The sequence below is a fragment of the Battus philenor genome, unplaced genomic scaffold (genome assembly GCF_028537555.1).
Source record: "Battus philenor isolate CCGP_79_NKW_IND1 unplaced genomic scaffold, ilBatPhil1.0.hap1 SCAF_24, whole genome shotgun sequence".
Lineage (NCBI taxonomy): Eukaryota > Metazoa > Arthropoda > Insecta > Lepidoptera > Papilionidae > Battus > Battus philenor.
This window is the reverse complement of record NW_027181687.1, coordinates 2,741,388-2,762,468: the sequence shown is the minus strand read 5'-3', so window position 1 is coordinate 2,762,468 and position 21,081 is coordinate 2,741,388. Positions and strand designations below refer to the sequence as shown.

Genomic DNA, 21,081 nt, shown 5'->3' with positions numbered 1-21,081 from the left:
TGCGGAAGTGGCTAAATATTGGTCCTTTTCTTACTTAGGATGGACTTCCGCAAGGTAACGCCTGATTCCATTAAATTAATTCTTTTAATTTTTGACTGCCTGTCTGTTTTCGTTCGGACTCAACTCTGAAATAACTGCGTCCCTATTTTGATAGGACTTATATTTACAGGTAACTGATGTAATAAGGAGTAACTTAGGTTACTTTTATTTCAGAAAAATTGTTATAATATAATATCATAATAACATCCTCAAAAATCAATGCGAGCCACGCGAAGCGCGTGTTAAAGTAACAGCTGGTAATACATAAAGTTACTAAATGCAACGAATCAGTAACCATAAGCCGTATGTAAATTATTTCAAAACAAAAAACATGCTTCTATTTACAACGATATATTTTTACTACAATAATTTCTATTTCCTTACAATACTCACGTTCATCTCCAAAGAGAAACTGACAAGTAAATTAATAGCAACCATTGTATATATTCACCGGTTATAAACTCGTACAATTAAAAGTGACAGTTTAAAAACCAGCGTTAAAACCGTGGTGTTAATTACTGATAATTCAAATCGAAGAAAACATAAATAGCGTATTGTTTATAAATCTGATAGAACAAAAGGCGCAAAACCTTGACCTTCCACGGGGTGAAGTGCGGTAGAGTGAGATTATAGGGACGTACTTATGTGATCCAGTTGAAAAACGACGAACAGAAATCGACTTCATTAAGATACACTTTTGTTGATTTAATTATTACTCAAAATTACAATTAGTATATTTTTTTTTAGAATTTTTATTACATATTTCTTTACTATACCAGCTGATATACGCTCATTGAAAGGCATGAACCTCCCCAAAACATGGCGGACGCCCTAAACCGCTTCTGGAACTTTTACTAAGTACTAAGAAATTAAAGTAACTGAGAATTATGAATTATATTATTTTTGGATACTGTACTGATATTTTCAAATTTCTACCTTAAAACACATTTGGCGTTTCATATTTATTGATATCTTCGTGCATGCATCTTATACCTCGCCACTTAGGATTTTGACCCTTTATTACCGCGAGATAATGCATTCTGTACGACGTCGATCCGACCATAGTGAAAATTCGTTAAACTTTAAATTACTTCTGTATTGATATGTTAATAAACACGATATATTTAAATGATTGAATCAAAGTAAACTATTTAGAGGTATAAGATACACGACTTCAGAGGTAAGCGGACACGCTTGGCTGAGGTCACTCGCCAGTGATCATCCGTCGGTGATCGCAGGCGCACGTGTTTTGCGTCTCGCGCCGCCGCTCGACAAAATGGCGGGCATTAAATTTTTAATTAAAATATGTTTTGTGGGTACTTGCGTGTTAGTGCTAACAAGGAACACCGATGCACGTTAGTATCGTTTTAATTTTTTACAATAACCGTTTCGATGTCAGAGGTTAGGTCTATCTAAGAACATTTTCGATGTATTTTCCTGTTCGCAACAACAGAACACAAATTAAAAACAAATTAATTTTGATACGCGCATATTTTTACGGCTAAATAGGATTGTGATGATACAAACCTGATACACGAAGGTCATTATATAAACATGTTTTTAAGAATGTAATAAATATTTTTGGCGTCATAAATAATATTATTATATGGTGCGATGTGCAGTGACAGACAAAGTTTTCTATTTAATTTTTAATATAACTACAAAAATCATGCACAAATTTAAAAATAAAAATAATACTCACCAAATATATTTTACAATAACATCGTCAAAGTTTATTTTAAGTAGTTTTGTCTTCTATCACGTAGACTAGAACGTTATACAGTTCCGTAGACATAATTACTTCTTTGAAATTATAAATCACATAAGATCACAGTAATTATTTGTGTACGACATAAGAATAATGCACGAAAAGAATTCGATAGTAATTAGTATCAAAATCAGCTCCCATGTAAAGATATTTTTCGACTTAAGGCTATCAAAATTCCAAACAGGTTCTGATCTAAAAGAGGCTGCACCGAATTCGGACGATTTTTTTTGCAATCCCTCTCATAAATATCTTTAACACAGTAGTTAGCAAAGTCAAAAAATATTGTCTGTTCAAATAGGCTATTACAGCACTCACGAACTCTGTTTTTGACACTAACCGGTGTAACATAACTCCTGAAGATGCCCCGTGGAGGGGTGAAACACGTGTTGAGTGGTTTAACGGTGGCAGTTGTTATTCGCATTGTTTGCCGCATACGCATTTATCAGCGAGCTGACGGGCGGTGCACTTTGTTGCACGACTACCACTGCATGTGCGGAAGTGGCTAAATATCGGTCCTTCTCTTACTTAGGATGGACTTCCGCAAGGTAACGCCTGATTCCATTAAATACTTTCGAATCGTCAATTTATATAAATTTTCAGCATTGTTACCCCTATAGGACGACCACAGGCTCGGAAGGCAAACATGCAGTCGTAGTCGTGGAATAACGTGCACCGCCCAGCCCGCTGATAAATGCGCATGCGGCAAACAAAGCGAATTACACAAGTACCGCCGCTAAATCACTCAACACGTGTTTCACCCCTCCACGGGGCATCTTCAAGAGTAATGTTACACCGATTAGTGCCAAACACAGAGTCAAGTACTCTATTGTAAGATAAATTCGATCAATTTTAACACAGCATAAAGAAAATACGTAGTATGTGTAATAAATAATTACCCGCATCGGAGAGTGCCAATAACTGATAAGCGAGCCATCGTATTTCCAGTTCATTCATTCGGTATGAACACTGTTTGTATTACAATATTAATACTATTTGCAATGGATCGTGGAATACTAACTTAAAATTACACAGTGCAGTCAAATCCCGAGTTATACAGCTAATGTTTATTTTTTTTTTATATATTTAATACTCTTTAATGCCAGAAAAGGAATACATAAATATATAAATACTGTCTAAAATTACAATGGACGATATCATCACTCAAGGCAATTTCTCACACATTTCTTTAAGACAACGTACGATGATCAAAATTTTATAATTAAATATCGAAACGTAGTATGTGCAAGTTGTATTCACATCAAGTCATCATTAATTCAGCCGTCAGAACATAAACTCTAGGATATAAGACTCCCTAATAGGTTTCCAATAGAGCCTTAGATTGTAAACGATCTGCATTTATCATTTTGAAACGACCTATCACAAGGTCGTAGGTCCTCGGCGTGAGAGGACGTCTTTACGCTGTGCTTCCCAGTCTAGGGTCTCCACTCCATAATGGCCAGCTCGCTGCACCCTTCACCTTGTCAATCTTCGGGCTACATCGGTTGCTTTCGTATCAACTCATAGTAAATCGTTCTAAAAGTTATCTATAACAAATCATTACTATTTCTTCTGTTATTGTACACCAGTTTTGTGAGACGAATAAAAAAAATGATTAAAGCTATTTATATACTTTGATTTACTTTGCAATTCCAGTATACTGAAGGTAAGTTCATATTGACATACAATTTGTTTGATACGACAAATGAAATTTAATAGTTGTGTGTACTTGTTTATATTTGTAGGATTTAAAGTGTGAGTGTATAGCACATTTTCTCTCAATTACTATGTTGTACAGCCTACCCAAAAATCAATAGTTTCACAAATAGTAAGAAAAAGCGTATGCAAAATCCGAAATACTAGATATTAAACGTAATTATCATCTGTCCTTACAGACAGTGCACTAGAAGTTATTAATCTATTAGTTCTAAAGTAATTAACAGGGAAACCGGAAATAATGTCGTTTCATATCGATATATTTTAAAGAAGGATCTATTGATTTTAACTGCACTGGCATTGAACATTTGTATACTAGATGACAAAAGGTTGTTGGTAAAGAAAGTGAATACATTGTTACTTAGAAATAAAAATTGTTAAAAATGTAGCCCTGTGAATTTATCTTAAGTAAGGGACATTACTTTCTGGTCCACCTAATACTTTACACATGGCATCTTGACAAAGATGCTATATATTCACACCTTTTAATGTTAAACTTAAACCTATCACAATGTATGTCAGACTTGTGTAAACAATAACTTTAAGCATTTTTTATGTATAACATGTCATTCATTGATCGTTGCGTTACGTTTGATTTGCAGAAGCTTGCACAGGATCAAATGGCAACGTGGGCCAATGCATCAATGTCTACAAATGCGCGGAGTTATTGGTTCTCCTCAACAAGCCGAACAGATCGCGTGATGAACGCGAGGTCCTCCGTAAGGCGCACTGCGGATTCCAGGGAAGCGTTCCGATGGTAATTTGTTTTATAAATATTTATTTATATTATTAAGATCGAATATGATGCCGTGATCCGCAAAAGAACTTAGGTCACTGAACCAAGTGGCAGAGGGCGTCTCCTGTACATCCGACGGCTGTTTGGGCCCTCACTAGACTGACGATTTAGTCAAGGTCGCAGGATGTGGACAGCGCAATACCGCTCATAACAGCGGGAGACAAATGTCTTTTTTTTTGTATAATTTCTCTATCTTAAATCACAGGGACTTCTGTTTCAATTAATTTTCAGTACATCATTTCTTATCATCATTATTTATTAGCGTTCTCTTCTGTTATCCTTCACAAATTCTTTTACTATTTCTTCTTTCATTCTTTACATTTTCTTTTACACGCTTTTCTTTAATTCACAATTATTCCACACATCGCCTTTTTTCTATTATTGTTGTTCTTCATTTTGCAATTCTTTTTTACTCAACCTCATATTTAATTTTAACATATTTTTATTAAGATGAGAATGATTATTATAGTCTAACAACATACATGTATTGTGTACTATATTGTACCCATTGAAAAAACATCTCAATATACACATTTCCTTCACTATGTCGTCCTGAATTTTAATTCAGATAAATCTAGCCACGAGAGACTACAATATCAATATGTCTACTATAATTAGTAAAATTTTAAATCTTTGATAGTAGAATTATATCTGTTAGCTAAGCTCAATACTAAAAAATTGTACCGATTCGGCTAATTTTTCTCATGTTTTTAAGCATTAAGCTTAACGACTTGGAACGTGAAGGATTCTTATCGAACGATTAATGAAATAAATTGACTGCGACAAAAATATAGCAAATACGTTACTTGTGAAGATGATACGAGTTTAAAGAATAAAATTTAGATTTGAAAGTAGAGTAACAAATAATTTCATACAGTTGTATCTAACACGATAACTGTAACAGGTTTGCTGCCCACCGGTGACGACAACGCTCCCTCCACCACCACCCACCACCACGGAGTCTCCATCACCATCTCGTTCGCCGGTGACCAGTTGCTTCACCCCCGACGGCCAAGAAGGCCGCTGCGTTGGTCTATACTCTTGCCCTCACCTTACGAGCCTGCTACAACAACCTACTGCCAAGGATGTGGCATTCGTGCAGAATTCTAGGTGAGTAATGAACAGACTCTTGGAGCCAAGAGTTAAAGCGCTCGATTAAGAATGTAAAGGATGTTTCCGTGTGTTTCTGGCCTGATAGAAAAGCTCACAGTCGTTTAAGCATGACTGGGATTTCTCTATGAGATCTAATCAGGAATGAGGAGATCTGAAGACGAACGGAAGACCAGACAACGGCCGAAAACAAATTACTAGTTCGTTGAATTTATTAACGACTTGTCAAGAAGCGACAGTGACAGACAATGGACATCCTAAGCCACAGAGCGAAACAGAACAGACGGCCGCTGGCGCTTAAGGTTCTGCAGTGAAGACCACAGCGTAGGATGTTTATCCACAAGATGAGCAGACGATACAGGCCACTTCGAACCGGTCCTTTTGGAAATCTATGAAGAAGGATTATGTCAGACAATGGACATCTTAATGCTGAAATTATGATCATGTGTTTACGTAAATATTCGTTAGCAAATAGTCAATACTGAGTTCAACGTTTATACCATTTTATGCGTAAAATTGTTTAAAATAATTCATTTAGTAGTTCCATGATCTTTACACCAGAACTTTATGGCCCCAACGGGAATCTATTTTGCATGTGGCATACCGCATCCACTTGAACTTGCCAATCCCTCTGTTGATGCTGTTAACTTCAAAATATTACATTATATCTTTTACGACCTTGCCAATTATGATGTCTTAATTTTTTGTGAATTGTAAATATCAATTTGTTACCTCCTTTAACACAACAACATTTTTTTAATTATTTACTGTGATCGATCATTTCGAAGTCATGATTATCTGAACTAAATATAAAATTAAAGTTAAATTTGTACATTTTAAATGCAGGTAAAAACTTACGTTATACGTTACCGCTGCAAACAAACGAAAACATATTTTTTGGGTACTCCGAATAACCAGAAAAAATATGCAAATATCATATATATTGAGGAAAATCTCACATTAATATATATATTTTGAGACGTTTAATAATTTACATTTACAATGTATAGTGGCTAAATGACGCGAAATAAATATGAAGCAGGAGTTTTTGTTTCATTTGTTATAATAGCCTTAAGGCTTTTGCGCAATTCTGCTCCAATTATAACCTGTGGGGAGCTCTGGATATGACCAAAGTCTCCAGCGCCATTCTAGTAGTTACACAATAGGCGTCAAAAGAAAATTGAAGTTTTTCCCGTAAAAGTCCGGTATAACTTAATAGAATAGTAAATAGTGAGCTAAAATCGAAACTTAAACACTGATTTTTCTTAAGCTATGTATTATAATAATAACAATATTTCCTTAATGTCCTTAATTACAATAAAACCTAGTCAAGTTTCATAAATCCGAGACTGATATATATATATATATATATATATATTAGTCGATTTATTGACTCTGTGTTTATTGTCCTGGTGAGCAGCGATTCCCCCGGAGCCTAACCCAGAACTATGATGCTATGACCATCCGATGTCCTCCGCGTTGTGTTCCTTGGAAAGGACGTCGGATGTTTACATAGTTTTGCAGACAGCTTATTTAGCAAAATAAAGTCTAAGAAATAGATATAACTTCTTGTCTAAATTGCGCATTATTTTGTAATAAACCGTCTGCTGATTTTATAACTACCTGCTAAACAAAACACTACTACGCACAGCCTGTCATAAAGTAAATCATATTTGTAATAACACTTTAGATCTTAATCATGACAGCCGATAGACTTTTGCTGCAAAGCACAAGCTTCCTTCCAAAATCGCCTCGATGAACGGGCTTGGCTTCCCATTAGATAGTATTAAAAGTTTTGGACTAAAAATACCAAAAAAGAAAGGAAAATGAAACAGCTGCTTTATTATAGCCGTTTGAAGATGTTCGTAAAATTTTCTGTTTTCAAATTAGACCAATTTAACAGTTCTTATATGATGGTATTTTAACGACGTAATAAAGTTCAAACAACAAAAGAATTTTTAAAACTTTATTGAATTTGTTACATAAAGTGCACTGATTTTATGTAGTTGAATCGTCGAACTGAACACTAAAACCTTATTAATGGAAATGTGTTTATAAATAAGCATCCGCATAACATGTTACATTTCTATTTTTATTTTTCTGTAAAGGTGCCAGGGTCCGGATCAATACAGCGTCTGCTGCCGTTCTTCCGCCCCAACCAAGGGTCCGGTGGGTAGACCAACGGTCTGCACGCTGACTGCAGCACCACCAGACCCCAGGACTGAATGCTGCGGCCTCTCCAGCAGCGGCGGCAACAGAATTGTCGGTACGTACTGATAACATACATTTCAATAACGATCAACAGATAGCGGCTGAAGCTTTTAAGGTTCTGGGTGGAAGTCACGGACCGGCATGCGCAATGAAGGAGATTCATCCAAAAGGTGAACAGATGCCCTAATCAAGGGTTTGGAAGACGTTGGATGTACTGCGTATTCAACCGGTTATCTAAAAGTCTCTGAGACCCCTGTTCAGCATAGGTCGTCTTTCAGCTGAAATGTTTACAATGACCTTCAAAAAAATTTTTTTTACATATTTCGTTCTACAAAACTGACGTACAATAAAAAAATAACAGATGTATCTTATTTTCACAATTATTTACATCTACTGGATGTGAATACAACTTGCGTATTACTATTTATTATAATTCTATTTCCTTTGTAGGAGATACAATAACTTCAAGTTGCTTATGTATAAACGACAATGAGCTTACTTAATTCTTTCTGGTTTAATTTATTTCCCGTTAAGTCTGCAGAACCACGAAAAAAGTCAAGATTTTTGCGTTACGAGTTCGTTAAACGAAGCAGTTTATTTAAAGTAGAAAGAGAGAGTAAACCAAAATTTATTCAGGCTTGTTATACGAGTATTTTCCACAAGGCGCTATAAAATTAGTAACCTACTTTATACGTAACTGTATAGGCATTACAGTAAACTCTTGTTATGATTTTGAATTGTACTTCAATTAACTTTAAAAGTTTATCCACGAACACATAGTTAAAATCCTATTACGGTTTAGATTTTTTCGAGTGCCGCCAGGGAAAGCGTAAAGCGGTAAAGCGTTGATAGTTTAATATACTCTAAAATATTACATAAATAAATAACGTCTGTAAAAAGATTATTAAACAAAAACTTGTATATGAATCGTATTACACATTTTCCCGTGCTTTGCAGTCTGCCGCTAGAGCGTGTTTTATTAAACAATCATACAGAATATATTTAAGTAAAGCATAAAGAATCGTCCGTAAAAACGATGTAATTTTCTATTTACTGCGATTTTTCTAAATAAACAAACATTCACGACAAAAGCGTCCACTGCACGCGTATGGCGGCGGCGAATTGCAAAGTGTTAAATGTCAATAAAACTTTGTAATAAAATAATTAAACTATTGTATCAAGGACATTGTGAGTGTCCACAAAAACACGTGAATTTTTTGTCGGTTTTTTTAAGATCAGAACGCTTTGAAAACCAATTTCTTGAATTAGAAAGCTCTATTTAATTCTTCTCATTACCTACAAGTGTACAAACAATCGTAATTGAATAATAATATAAGCAATTAAATAAATAAATACAAAAATAATTAATTTCATATTTTCAAAAGTACTTAGAAACATTTAAACCGTTAGGTTTTTAAATAGGTATATGACAGCGCCGGTATCAAAACTAATTTCAGGGCCAACGACACTTAATAGAACGCTTATACAATATTGATCGACAATTTAACAATAGGTATCGCGGGGAAGTCTAACTGCATCGATAAGTATTCGTCAAGGCCGATGACGCCGGGTCCGTCCGTTTCACTGGGAAATATCATATCACAATAGCCTACCCCAAGGAAATTTATCTCAGCGTCACAGACAGGTTTTTCCGTTCATCTGACGTCGATTAGTGTGCAATACAGACTATATTTTATAATATGCAGCGAAGACATTCGATACATTGTTTTACTACTTTTAATAACAAAATACTAATAATTAGACTGGACCTAGGGTGAACAAATGATACCAAAAAAAAAACAACTAGATTCCACAATAATAATTGTTCACGTCCTATTATCAACCAAGTAAATAATTATGATGTAAATAACTAATCCTCAACAACCTGAACATAAAGCCACGTAATGACAAAAATTTATAGTTAGTGGAAATATAATTAACAGTAGTATCAGGAAGTGCAATGTAAAATAAATCTTGAAAATTACTAGAATGTAATGATCATTTAGTTCCGCGTATAACTAAATAAATACATGTTTATACTACGATCGGCAAATCGATCCAACTGTACTACCTTAACTCTTATTTCAATTTAAAAAGATTTAAAGGTTTCTACTAAGAGTTACGGAATTAAGGACTCTAATCAAACCTATTTTTAGGCATCTGTTTTTGGAGTCCCGTCCCTAACCCCTAACAGATTAGAGAATCTTTTTATTAAATTTTTCACATATTTTTTTACTTCCTTACTCTTCTTTTCTATCACAATTTAAATCATTCATTTATGTTTTATTCTTTACAACATCTTTCATTGCTCTGGTTTACTAGTCTACTACACATCATCTTCTTTTCTTCTCCTCTGCCACTAGAACATCACAGTAAGTGACCCATTTAAATAAATGACAGTGCAATTTAGTTTCAGTCATTGGTAATTTATCTTCGTCTTGTCTATCTGGTTTAATCTGGTTACTTTCTTTTACAATTATTTATAAATTTTTCTAATATTTCTTTATACAATTTTCCGGTCTTACTCGATTACTAACCTACATTTTATTTTTAGTAATCGCTACCAATATCATCCTTCTTCAGAATTTCAGAAATTAAGGGCGATAAATCAATCCTATTAGAAATATATGGAAGAGGACAATGTTAAATTGATGATGAAGTGATATATTCCCATTGGGAATAAATGAATATATACCTAATTATAAATGTTTAATGATACAACAAAACATTTTTTTTTCTATTAATCTATGTACACTTATTTGTCTCCCAAATAAAAGAAGCAACAAATAATAATTGTAAGTAAAGATAGCTGTTGTAATAAAAAACGTTAAAAGATTTACCACAGCCAAAAAGAATATTCTTAAACACTGTAAAGCTTGTTTTCTCAGGCGGAAAGAATTAAATTAGCACGGATATAATTGTGAAGTAAAATTCGTTACAACGTTTTTCACTTTGAGTACTCTACAAAGCCGACTTCTATATTTATTAGTCATTTTCCTCTACAGTAAGCAATTACACACAATTCACTGGAATAAAGTGTTTTATTTTTAAACGGTTTTATTTAGTTCGACCCGTACGGAGTTTGTTTATTTATTTGGGTCAAAATTAGAAATCGAAATTTAAGCACCTTCCCGTTGTCAGATTGATCTGAAATTTGGTACACACATTTAATTTAGATGACAATACAATATAATAAAACCAATAGCATTATAAATCTAAAATGGCCGCCGATACAAAATGGCGGATTACATATTTTTCCTTAGCCCCCTCAATATGGGTATCAAATGAAAGGGCTACACTAGTAAAACACGATGATTATGTCAAAATTTAAAATTCAAGATGGACGCCGTTCCAATATGGCGGACTAGGTACATATTTTTCTATAACCAATATGGGTATTAAAAAAACCGTTTAACTTAAAAGTTTTTTAAATGTATTTATTTAAACAGTTCTCTTCTTGCGGCGTCTTACAAGAAATTTTATGTTGGTTCGAAATATAAATGGGTCTTTAAAAGTTAAGCTCACAGTAAGAACCCAAAACAATTTATTTATACTATCCAATGTTAATAGTCCAATGCATTTCCAACAAGACGATGTATATACTAAGGGAACGGAAAGAAATATCGTCTTTCGACAGAGACGATATTTCTTTCCAGAAAAACTAATTGATTTTTACCTCTCCTGCATTGAAAATCTGTATACTAGATGGCAAAAGGTTGTTGTTAACGAAGGTGAATATATTGTTCATTAGAAATATTAAATTGGTAAAAATATAATCGTGTGAATTTAACTTAAGAAAGCGACATTATCAGCCCCAGCTTTTGCACGCCTTGAAGCGTTCCCATTGTCACTTAAAGTTGTCAATCCGCTGGACTATTTCGTTTACATTCAAAGCATGACTCATTGAGCAAAAGTGAGTTTAAATATCTAATAGATTCAGGCGTTACCTTGCGGAAGTCCGTACTAAGTAAGAAAGGGACCAATATATAGCTACTTCCGCTATGCAGCAGTAGTCGTGCAATGAAGTGCACAGCCCACCAACCCACTGCTAAATACGCGTGCGGTAAACAATGCGAAACACAACCACCACCGCTAATTCACTCTACACGTGTTTCACCCCTCCACGGGGCATCTTCTGAGGATGTACGTATGTATGATGAAAGTAGCTATATATTGGTCACTTTCTTAAATGTGAGCTTGTCAATAAGGTTCAGAATAAGATACCACGTTTCTACAAGAATATATCAAGGGAACCAGAGAGTAATGTCGCTTACTTAAGTTAAATTCACACGACTACTACTCTTTTATCAAGCTATTATTTCTAATAAATAATGTATCCACCTTCGTTATCAACAACCTTTTGACATCTAGTATACAAATTTTGAAAGCCGGAGCGGTAAAAATCAATCGGGTTTTCTGTAAAATATGTCGACAGAAACGACATTATTTTCCATTCTCCGCAATACATTCAATAACGTGTTAAGGAAAACATAATAAAATATACTAAAACAAACATTCATATCACTTGGTTCCGACGATTTGCTGATTATTCAGAATACACTGGACGCGCATATTATAATTAGCAATATTATGTTTTATACAATCGCTCGCCTTTTCACTAGGTATTTTAATCTTTGTCAGTGTAGGTAGAAACTTATTGGCATTAAACAACATTTATAAATGAAATTTGTAGATTTTAACATAATTAAACCGATCTTACTCCATAGTTCTCTTAACCCTTTGTACTCTGGGACGTTTCCGCGCAAACCAACTAGCAACTCGAGAAGTTTCGCAACACTTGATAAGTTTACTACCTCCAACGAATCGCAATAGATTTTTGATGTCTCTTAATTTGTTCATTTCGTTCCAACTTTGCAATCTTTACTAACTCCTGTTATAATGACATGTAGCTTTTCATTTAAGCGTATGTTTTCGGAATTGGCTATTGAAGTTAAACATCGACCACGTGCTTCACTCGAGCTTATTGCATTACTATGTTCCATGGTAATGTGCATTAAAACCTTTACTTTACTGTCAAGTTTTTTTAACTGGCCCCCAATACTGCAGACCTCTCGTTCCGCCCCCTATTTTGTTGGGAACAAGGTTTTGTGGGGACAATAATTTTTAGTTCTCTTTTATTTTTGTACAGTTTCTTTCTCTTTTTTCGCTCTTTAAAATTTGCTCTGTACATTATTCATTTATCTTTATTCCTTTTATTCATCACCTTACATACTATTCTTAGTCACTACAGTTTAGGATTGTGTTATTGTTTACAATGTATTACATTTATAATATGCATTTCTTTAATTTTTATCTTCAACTCTTTCATATAGTATTTTATTTACATTTGATTTGTTTTCTTATTTTAATATTTATTCGAATTTACAAAATTAAAGTCTTATTATTTATTATTAGGCGACCGTTTTAACTTAAGTTAAGTAAGCTACTCTCAAGTTCGAACTGAAACCCAAAACGTAAACCGATTCATAGTTGCTTAATAATTACAGATAAAAAAAGTCTTATCTGCATTTGAACGTATATCATTATACACTTTATAAGATTATACTAAGTATAGGAACCCGGGTCGAAAGAGCATAACTTCAACAATTACCGCCGCGGGTAAAGTTATCGCATCGAACGAAGTGATGAGCGACAGTCACCTTTAGAGTTGCAGCATCCAGCTGCACGGTGAGTGAGACGAGTCTCGTGTACAAACGACACATAATAGAATAATTATACACATGTTCATCCTTATGTGTACTGCCAGCAAAATGAAATGGAAGAAACTAAATCTAGAAATTAAGCCTAAACTTTACCTATATCTGACGCAATCCTCTCAAATCATTACGAACATTTTATTCTATATTACATATAAATATACGGGCTTATATATCTAATAATTAGTGAATTTGATTATTTGTTAATTCCGACATAGCCGAGTGGTGCCTTTACAATTCGCTACCAACGTCCATCCACGTTCCAAAATATAATTATATAATATTATATATGTATATATATCGTGTCGTTGTCTTCTGTTTATACACCGCGGTGCTTTTATACGTATGCAGGGATACTACTAGCGCCATCTATCGACACCGATCGAAACCGACATATATGTTTAAATACAATGTCGTTGTCTTATTCAGGTGGTAACGTAACAGCTATCGACGAATACCCGTGGCTGGTGATCATCGAATACAAGAAGGAGGACAAGATCAAGCTGCTCTGCGGTGGAGTGCTCATCAGCGGCAGATACGTGCTGACAGCGGGACACTGCGTCACTGGACCCGTACTAGCCGTCGGAGAGCCGTAAGTTCAAACGCTTCTCAATACGTAAATATTTTTTATGTTTACAAAAACTTTACTGAAAACTAAAACGAATAATTATTCGTACACCAACTCTAAGGTTGGACTTCAACGAGTTAATATTTTTTTAGGCAATGTATACCCCTTTTTAATAGGATCCTGGAAAAAATATAAAAAGCTTTAATTGCTAAATAAAAAAAAATTCAAAGAATGTTCATGTACTAAGAGTTGTTATCTACACGGAAAATGACTTTATAGAAAGTCATTTCAAATTATTTAGAAAATAATACAAAATCTCGCTGAATTTCTTTCATCTGTTCTTCCAAGACCTAAGGCATTTTAGACAGGTGCTAGACTTAACGTCAACAAGAAATGTAATCCATTAAGTTGAATAAAGAATTTTTTAATTTGAATAAGGAACTTGTTACACAGGATAGGTCATTAAAACGTTGCACGCTGTGTGAAAAACCAATCTTTCCATATATGCTACGCATCTAACAGGCGAGCCTTTTCTCACTGAACCGTTTTAGAAGGATCGCCCGTGGACCCCGTATAAGGTTCATCGAAACATTTACCGCAGATAACACGTGAGAATATAATCACAGGTTCATGGTCACTAGTAGAAGCATTAGTTAACGCACAGTTTCCTGGAGCACCATTAAGTTGGTGTTAAAGAAGTTAAAGTAAGAGCTCACTTTAACTTATTTAACTTAACGACAAGCAATACTGGAACCGAAATACTGTCACAAGTCTATTAGCGTCAGTTGAGTTTGCCAGAAGTCATTTGAAAAATATGTTTTAATTATCAAATAAAACGCATATAGAAATGAGCCACGTGGCTCTGTGCCCCAATAGGTAAGCCGTGGTTTTGAAATCCAATAAAAACTTTTAGGTTTTAGATCTTTTGTTATATAAAAATAGATAAGTCGGAATTTTTTAATTATATATTATCCGCACTTTAGTGGTTCAGAATTTAAATCTCAATAAATAAAATATGTCAATAAAAATTACTATATTCCTAATTTGGACAGCCTAACAATGATAATATTGAATAAAAACAAAATCGACAGAATTAACGTTCGACTGGGAGAATACGACACGAGTAACAACGGACCAGATTGCGTGGAGGTGGAGGGTGGCGGCGAGGACTGCACCACGGGCGCCCTCATCGTGCCAATAGAGAAGATAATACCTCACCCCGGCTACAATCCCTCCCACGCACTAAGACGAAACGACATCGCTCTCCTGAGACTCGGTCAGATGGCACCCTATTCTGGTAAGAAATGCTGCACTAATAACTAAATACAACACAGTACCCGGCCATAAATATTGCACATCGGCCTTTGGAAAGAGACAATCGGCCAATTGTTGCTTGTAGAGCACTATCTCCGTCCCCCACTACCTATGTGATGTTTTGTCACTCGTATTTCGTGCGACAGAGATAACGCTCTACGAAGACGAAATTAGCCGATTGTCTCTTTCTAAAGATCGATGTGCAATATTTATTCGCTGGGTACTGAACTTAATTACACAGGATAATTGGTTATAGACATAAAAGTTTTAAAGAAGCACAGCTATACTTCATTTGCTTAAATAATGTCTTATACATCTTATCCTAAAATCAATGTATTTAGAAATAATAAACAGCGAAATATTAATTTGACAGATTTCACGATTCGGTTTTCTGTATATTAAAATTAATTATTGTGAAATATTTTATATTAATCACTTTATACAGGATGATTGAAAATAGGTATAAAAACTCAAAAGCTTTTTACTGACTAATGAACTATACATTCATGCCTTTAAAGTATTTACGCATAGAATAGTCTGGCAGTCGCACGCAGTTTTGTTGCCGAAGCTACAAAGTCATTACGTATAGGAAGCGTCAGTAAAACTTTACTTTAATTTTTTGTATAATTCACAGAACTTGAGTGACATTAAAGTTAAACATGTCTGTAAACGCGTTGCATGGCTTTTAAATTAGTTTGACACTGCTTCCTGCCTTTTACTTGTTTATTGCAATTACCACGAACCGATTCCAATTGGTCCTGTTACAAATCTACTGGGAAGACCATTTCCATCGGCGAACTTCTTACGGCTGCAATGATGATATCCTTTGATATTTATGTGCGATTAAATAAATAAATAAATAAACTTCTGTAATTAATTTGATCTCGTGCAAAATATTTTAAATAATTTAATATAGCAGGTAACACGTTAGGCAGTATATGAACAAAAATATTAAAAGTAGGTATAGTACCCGGCAATAAATAATGCACATCGACCTTTGGAAAGAGACAATCGGCTTACTTCGTAATCTCTGTCGCACGAAATACAACGACTGAAAAAACGTCACATAAGTAGCGCGGGACAGAGATAGTGCTCTACGAAGCCGAAACTAACCGATTGTCTCTTTCTCAAGGTCGATCTGCAATATCGCCGGGTACTGTACATGCTTAAGTTGTACGTATGCGTATGCGGTATGCTATCAATGTAAATATATGTAGCGTAATTATTACATACATTGTGTTAGTGTGGCGATTTTTGGTGGAGGCCTATACTTTGCAGAGGACGAATATTGTATGGTATGATAATGACGAAGTAGGATAGAAATGTCTTTTGTTTCAACATATCGTGTGTCCGTTGTTACAGATTTCATCCGACCGATCTGCCTGCCGAGCTCTGACCTATCGCAGGCGCCGCCACCCGACCTGCGCCTGTACACGGCCGGCTGGGGCGCGGTCAGCACGGAGCAGAGCAGTAGCAACATCAAGCTGTACGTCAGCCTGCCATTTAGATCACAAACCGTGAGTACATACAACTTATATTTTTAAGTGCACAGACCCTTCCGCTCAGCTACGATAAAGATGTAAAAGCCTCCAGGCTAACAGAAACTACATCAACAGAGAATAAATACAACTTATACAGACCAGCGAGAAATCAAGACGGATCTTGGAGGCTCCGAAAGAATGCCGAAATTGAGACTTTAGTAGCACAGCCAAATATCATTGGCGAATATAAAGCTCAACGAATCCGTTGGCTTGGTCACTTGGAGCGAATGGGATCGGATCGGAGCGTGAAGGTAGCGTACCTGGAAAAACCGAGGGGTCGAAGACTAGTGGGTAGACCCAGGTATCGCTGGATCGATCGCGTTGAGGCAGACTTGCGCGAATTGAATGTCAACCAATGGCAGACGATGGCGCAAGATAGAGGAAAGTGGAAGTCTCTCGCTTCGAAAGCCAAAACCCACTTTGGGTCACTGAGCTAGCGGAGTAGTAGTAGTATACAGACAAACACAACCGTCTATCAACATTGTGTCAGCAGATCTTTTTAGTCACTTTTTTTTGTGACACGCTATTTTTCGAAAGTTGTATATCCATAATTTTTATAACACCTCCTATTGCTATTATGTTTTGAGGAAAAAAATCGAAGTAAAGATTACTCATGTCTTCTGAAATGAAATTAAAACAATTAATTTTACTCTAATAAATAAAAAGTTTTATATGGGTTTTTAAAAATAGTTTTTTTTTTCAATCCGGTTTTTTTATATCGTTTGGCGATGATTGTACGAGGGTGGATTGAAAAGTACTCGGCCTAACCAAGAAAATAAACACATACTAAATCAGTTATATTTTTATTTTTCTACATAATCACCATCAAGTTCAATACACTTTTGCCACCTCCCCTTCCAAGCATTTAGACCGTTGAAAAAAAATGATTCTTCCTTAGAGTCAAAATATGCGTCTACAGCTGCTTTGACCTCGTCGTTTGTCGAAAATCTTTGACCTCCCAAGTGCTTTTTTAGGTTAGGGAACAGAAAGAAGTTTGATGGTGCCAGATCAGGTGAATACGGCGGATGCGGTAACAGTTCAAAGCCACAGTTGTGAATTTCAGCCATTGACTGTACTGACGTGTGAACACTTGATGAAACAGGACTTTTCTTTTGAGCATTCCTCGACGTTTTTCTTTTATTTCCTCTCGTAAACGACGTAGTAAGGTGCAGTAGTAATCAGAGTTTATAGTCTGACCCCTTTCAAGATAATCAATCATAATCACACCTTTCGAGTCCCAGAATACTGAAGCCACCACCTTATTTACCGACAAAATCGACTTAGCCTTTTTAGGGAGTGGTGAACCAGGTCTTCTCCACTATTTTGATTGTTGTTTTGTTTCGGGTGTACAGTAATGAACCCATGTTTCGTCCATAATAACAAAACTATTCAAAAAATCATCTGCATCGGCTTCAAATAACTCAAAACAGTCGCGTGAAATAGTCAATCGCGTCCTTTTTTGTTCAACTGAAAGCAGTCGCGGAACCCACCTCGCAGACACCTTGTGGAAACCCAACTCGCTGACAATTATGTATCGAGTTCGTTCATAAGAGATGCCTATAATCTCGGCTATCTCTCTAATTTTTAATCTGCGGTCTCCCATTATTAAATCAAGTACTTTTTTAATATTTTCGTCAGTAGTTGACGTCGAAGGCCTTCCAGAGCGGGGTTCATCTTTCACACTCTCTCTACCACGCTTAAATTCTGCTATCCATTTTTTGACGGATGAATATGACAGAGCACAGTCGCCTAATGTACTGACCATGTCATCATGGCTGGCTTTTGATGATAGCCCCTTCTTATGGAGGTACTTAATGACGGCACGCTGCTCGATTTGCTCCATTCGCGGAAATTATGTCCGATTACTTTGTTAATAAATTTATAAAATCACAACTAATTATCGCACACGTTTCGAACTTCACACAATGAACTAGTCTGAACTGAACTAAATAATGTGGATAGATTTGATTTTTAGAATTGAATGGATCTGTGTTAGGCCGAGTACTTTTCAATCCACCCTCGTATATATGTGTTACAACATCAACTTGAAAAGTACACAGTGTGTAAATAATATATAAAATAATATATAATATAAATATTATCATAATCTAGTTGTATTTACATTGACGTTCGGTGCTATTACACTAAGCTTTTACAAATTCGTCAAAGATTGGCCAATAATAAAACAATTATAATAAAATCTCACAAGACGACAGTTTTTAATGCAATTTTTAATAATACCCTTAGTACCCAATTTGGTCCAAGTTCTCCAGGATCTCTAGGGTTCCCATCCATGGGAGTATTGACGGAAGTCTACATAAGTGTGACAAATGAAAAAAAAAGTGGGGGACCACGCAAATTTATCTGCTTTCGATAGCAAAAAACTAAAATGTTGACTTTGTCTTCACCTTTCACTGTAGTCACATATGTTTGAAGCTCAGTTACTGTAAAATCACGCATATTCAATATTCCAATTTCTACACTTCACATTTTTTGTCGAGTTTTGAAAATATGATAGAAATTGCGCTGTCTTTGACAGAAAAATCTGGAAACCTTTTATCTAAACTGTTGCGTCTCAAAAATAAGAAACATTTTTAGGGTCATTTTTTAATGATTTTTTAATGATAAATTTGTGTTTTTTTTAGGAATGTCAAGTGCCATATAGCCAACCAAGAAGAAAAATTGCACTATGGGAGGGTCAGCTGTGCGCGGGCGGAGAGAAAGGGAAAGACTCCTGCAAGGGAGACTCTGGCGGTCCGCTGATGTACGAAAACGGCAAGCTGTTCGAGGTGGTGGGGATCGTCAGCTTCGGTCCCACGCCTTGCGGGCTCGAGAACATTCCGGGAGTGTACACCAAGGTTTACGAATACCTTCCTTGGATACGGTCGAACATAACGCCTTAACCAGTGGTGTTGGATTCGAACGATAATAGATATAATAAATAATAAAAAATATTTTAACTTTATATTGACTGTATGAAAAATTATATTTCCATATTCAAGTAATTATAGATAAATGCGTCTTAACCCCTCAATGCACGACTTTTATTTAATTTTTTTTTAAAAAAAATATCTTGCAGATAAGTACACTAAAATGCAGAGAAAAATAGAAAATATATATAATATTTTATATACTTATTTTTAAAAAAAAACTTATGTTGCAGATATACAACACTTTGCATTTATTATTAAGTGTAGTACTCATTTCACGTTTAAGTGGTATGTTGCAGTTTTACATCATTATGCATTTAAGGGTTAGGACGATGTGTCAGAAAAACAATGCTTTTATAATTTAAATACATGGATCCAACAACTACGTATCACTAATTATTTTTAAAGAACAAAAATGTATTATAGTTATACATATTTTTTGAACTTTATGTTTGACAGGTATCTGTACAAAACGTTGGATACTGTGTAAACCCAAAAACAAACAGATAATGTTTATCATAGTTAACCTAAGATTTACTAAAATCTAATAAAGTGTAATTGATATAAGTGATAGATAAGACAGCGTTTCCTCTGAACAAAGAAAACTTTCGATACTTTAAACATTTACATATATATGTTAGCTTATCCATGGACGTTCATACTCAACTAAATGTAAGAAAAAATTTTGTACTGTTATTAAGATGTCGTTCAATAAAATTAATAAAAAGATTTTTAATGAAATATAAACTTTAAAATACGTAAAGACTTTTAATTGAAAACATCATCATTATTATTTCAGTCGTAAGACGTTTACTGCTGCTTAAAGATTTCCAATGAGACCGATTGAATCTGGCTTGTATCTTGTGTCCTCCGACGATCTTAACTAGTTCGTCAGTCCACATTTTGGGTGGACGTATTTAAGCTTTGCTTGCAGGTCCACGGTCATTACCCTAGAACCTTAAGGCTGCTGCAGGTAATTGTTTAGCAAGGTATGTGGCTTGCCAACTGAGATACAATCACACGTGACAAAATAAATTAGTAATAGCATAACAGATTCCTACAAAACATTTGTCAAAGGTTTGACTCCTACCCATACTTGCGTATAATGTTGGCATTGAGTAATTTTTTTTTCGACAAATACTGTTCGCTCATTTACAGCTTCTAATTTAAAGTGACGAAACATAATATGCGTAATAATACCAATAAATACAGGTAAATGGAGTAAATTATTACAAGAAAGAAATAAACAAGTTTGTCATACATTTTTCATGGCTCAATAAATTGTAAACTCGTATGGGCAATTGCGTATTATTTTAAAATACACTAACGTGTTATGTTTTCACTTACCATGCTTTAAGTTACACTCTTAATAAA

The 21,081-nt window shown here is 35.0% G+C and overlaps 2 protein-coding genes across 2 annotated transcripts in view; one reads left to right on the top strand and one right to left on the bottom strand.

The window, feature by feature from the left end:
* mim (missing-in-metastasis) overlaps window positions 1-21,081 on the bottom strand; it is a 282,563-nt gene that overhangs the window by 60,856 nt on the left and 200,626 nt on the right. The window lies entirely within an intron of this gene.
* On the top strand, window positions 1,268-19,815 carry LOC137924751 (phenoloxidase-activating enzyme-like). The gene is made up of 8 exons (XM_068768175.1): window positions 1,268-1,394; window positions 4,123-4,277; window positions 5,221-5,426; window positions 7,535-7,692; window positions 13,784-13,946; window positions 15,014-15,219; window positions 16,599-16,753; window positions 19,423-19,815. Exons 1-8 carry the CDS (start codon window positions 1,316-1,318, stop codon window positions 19,678-19,680), a joined length of 1,380 nt encoding a protein of 459 aa, XP_068624276.1. The 5' UTR covers window positions 1,268-1,315; the 3' UTR covers window positions 19,681-19,815.

Coding starts and splice junctions, on each gene's coding strand:
- LOC137924751 (XM_068768175.1), top strand. CDS start 1,316: ATGGCGGGCATTAAATTTTTAATTAAAATATGTTTTGTGGGTACTTGC. Junction 1,395..4,122: donor AACAAGGAACACCGATGCAC/GTTAGTATCGTT, acceptor TTTGATTTGCAG/AAGCTTGCACAGGATCAAAT. Junction 16,754..19,422: donor TGCCATTTAGATCACAAACC/GTGAGTACATAC, acceptor TGTTTTTTTTAG/GAATGTCAAGTGCCATATAG.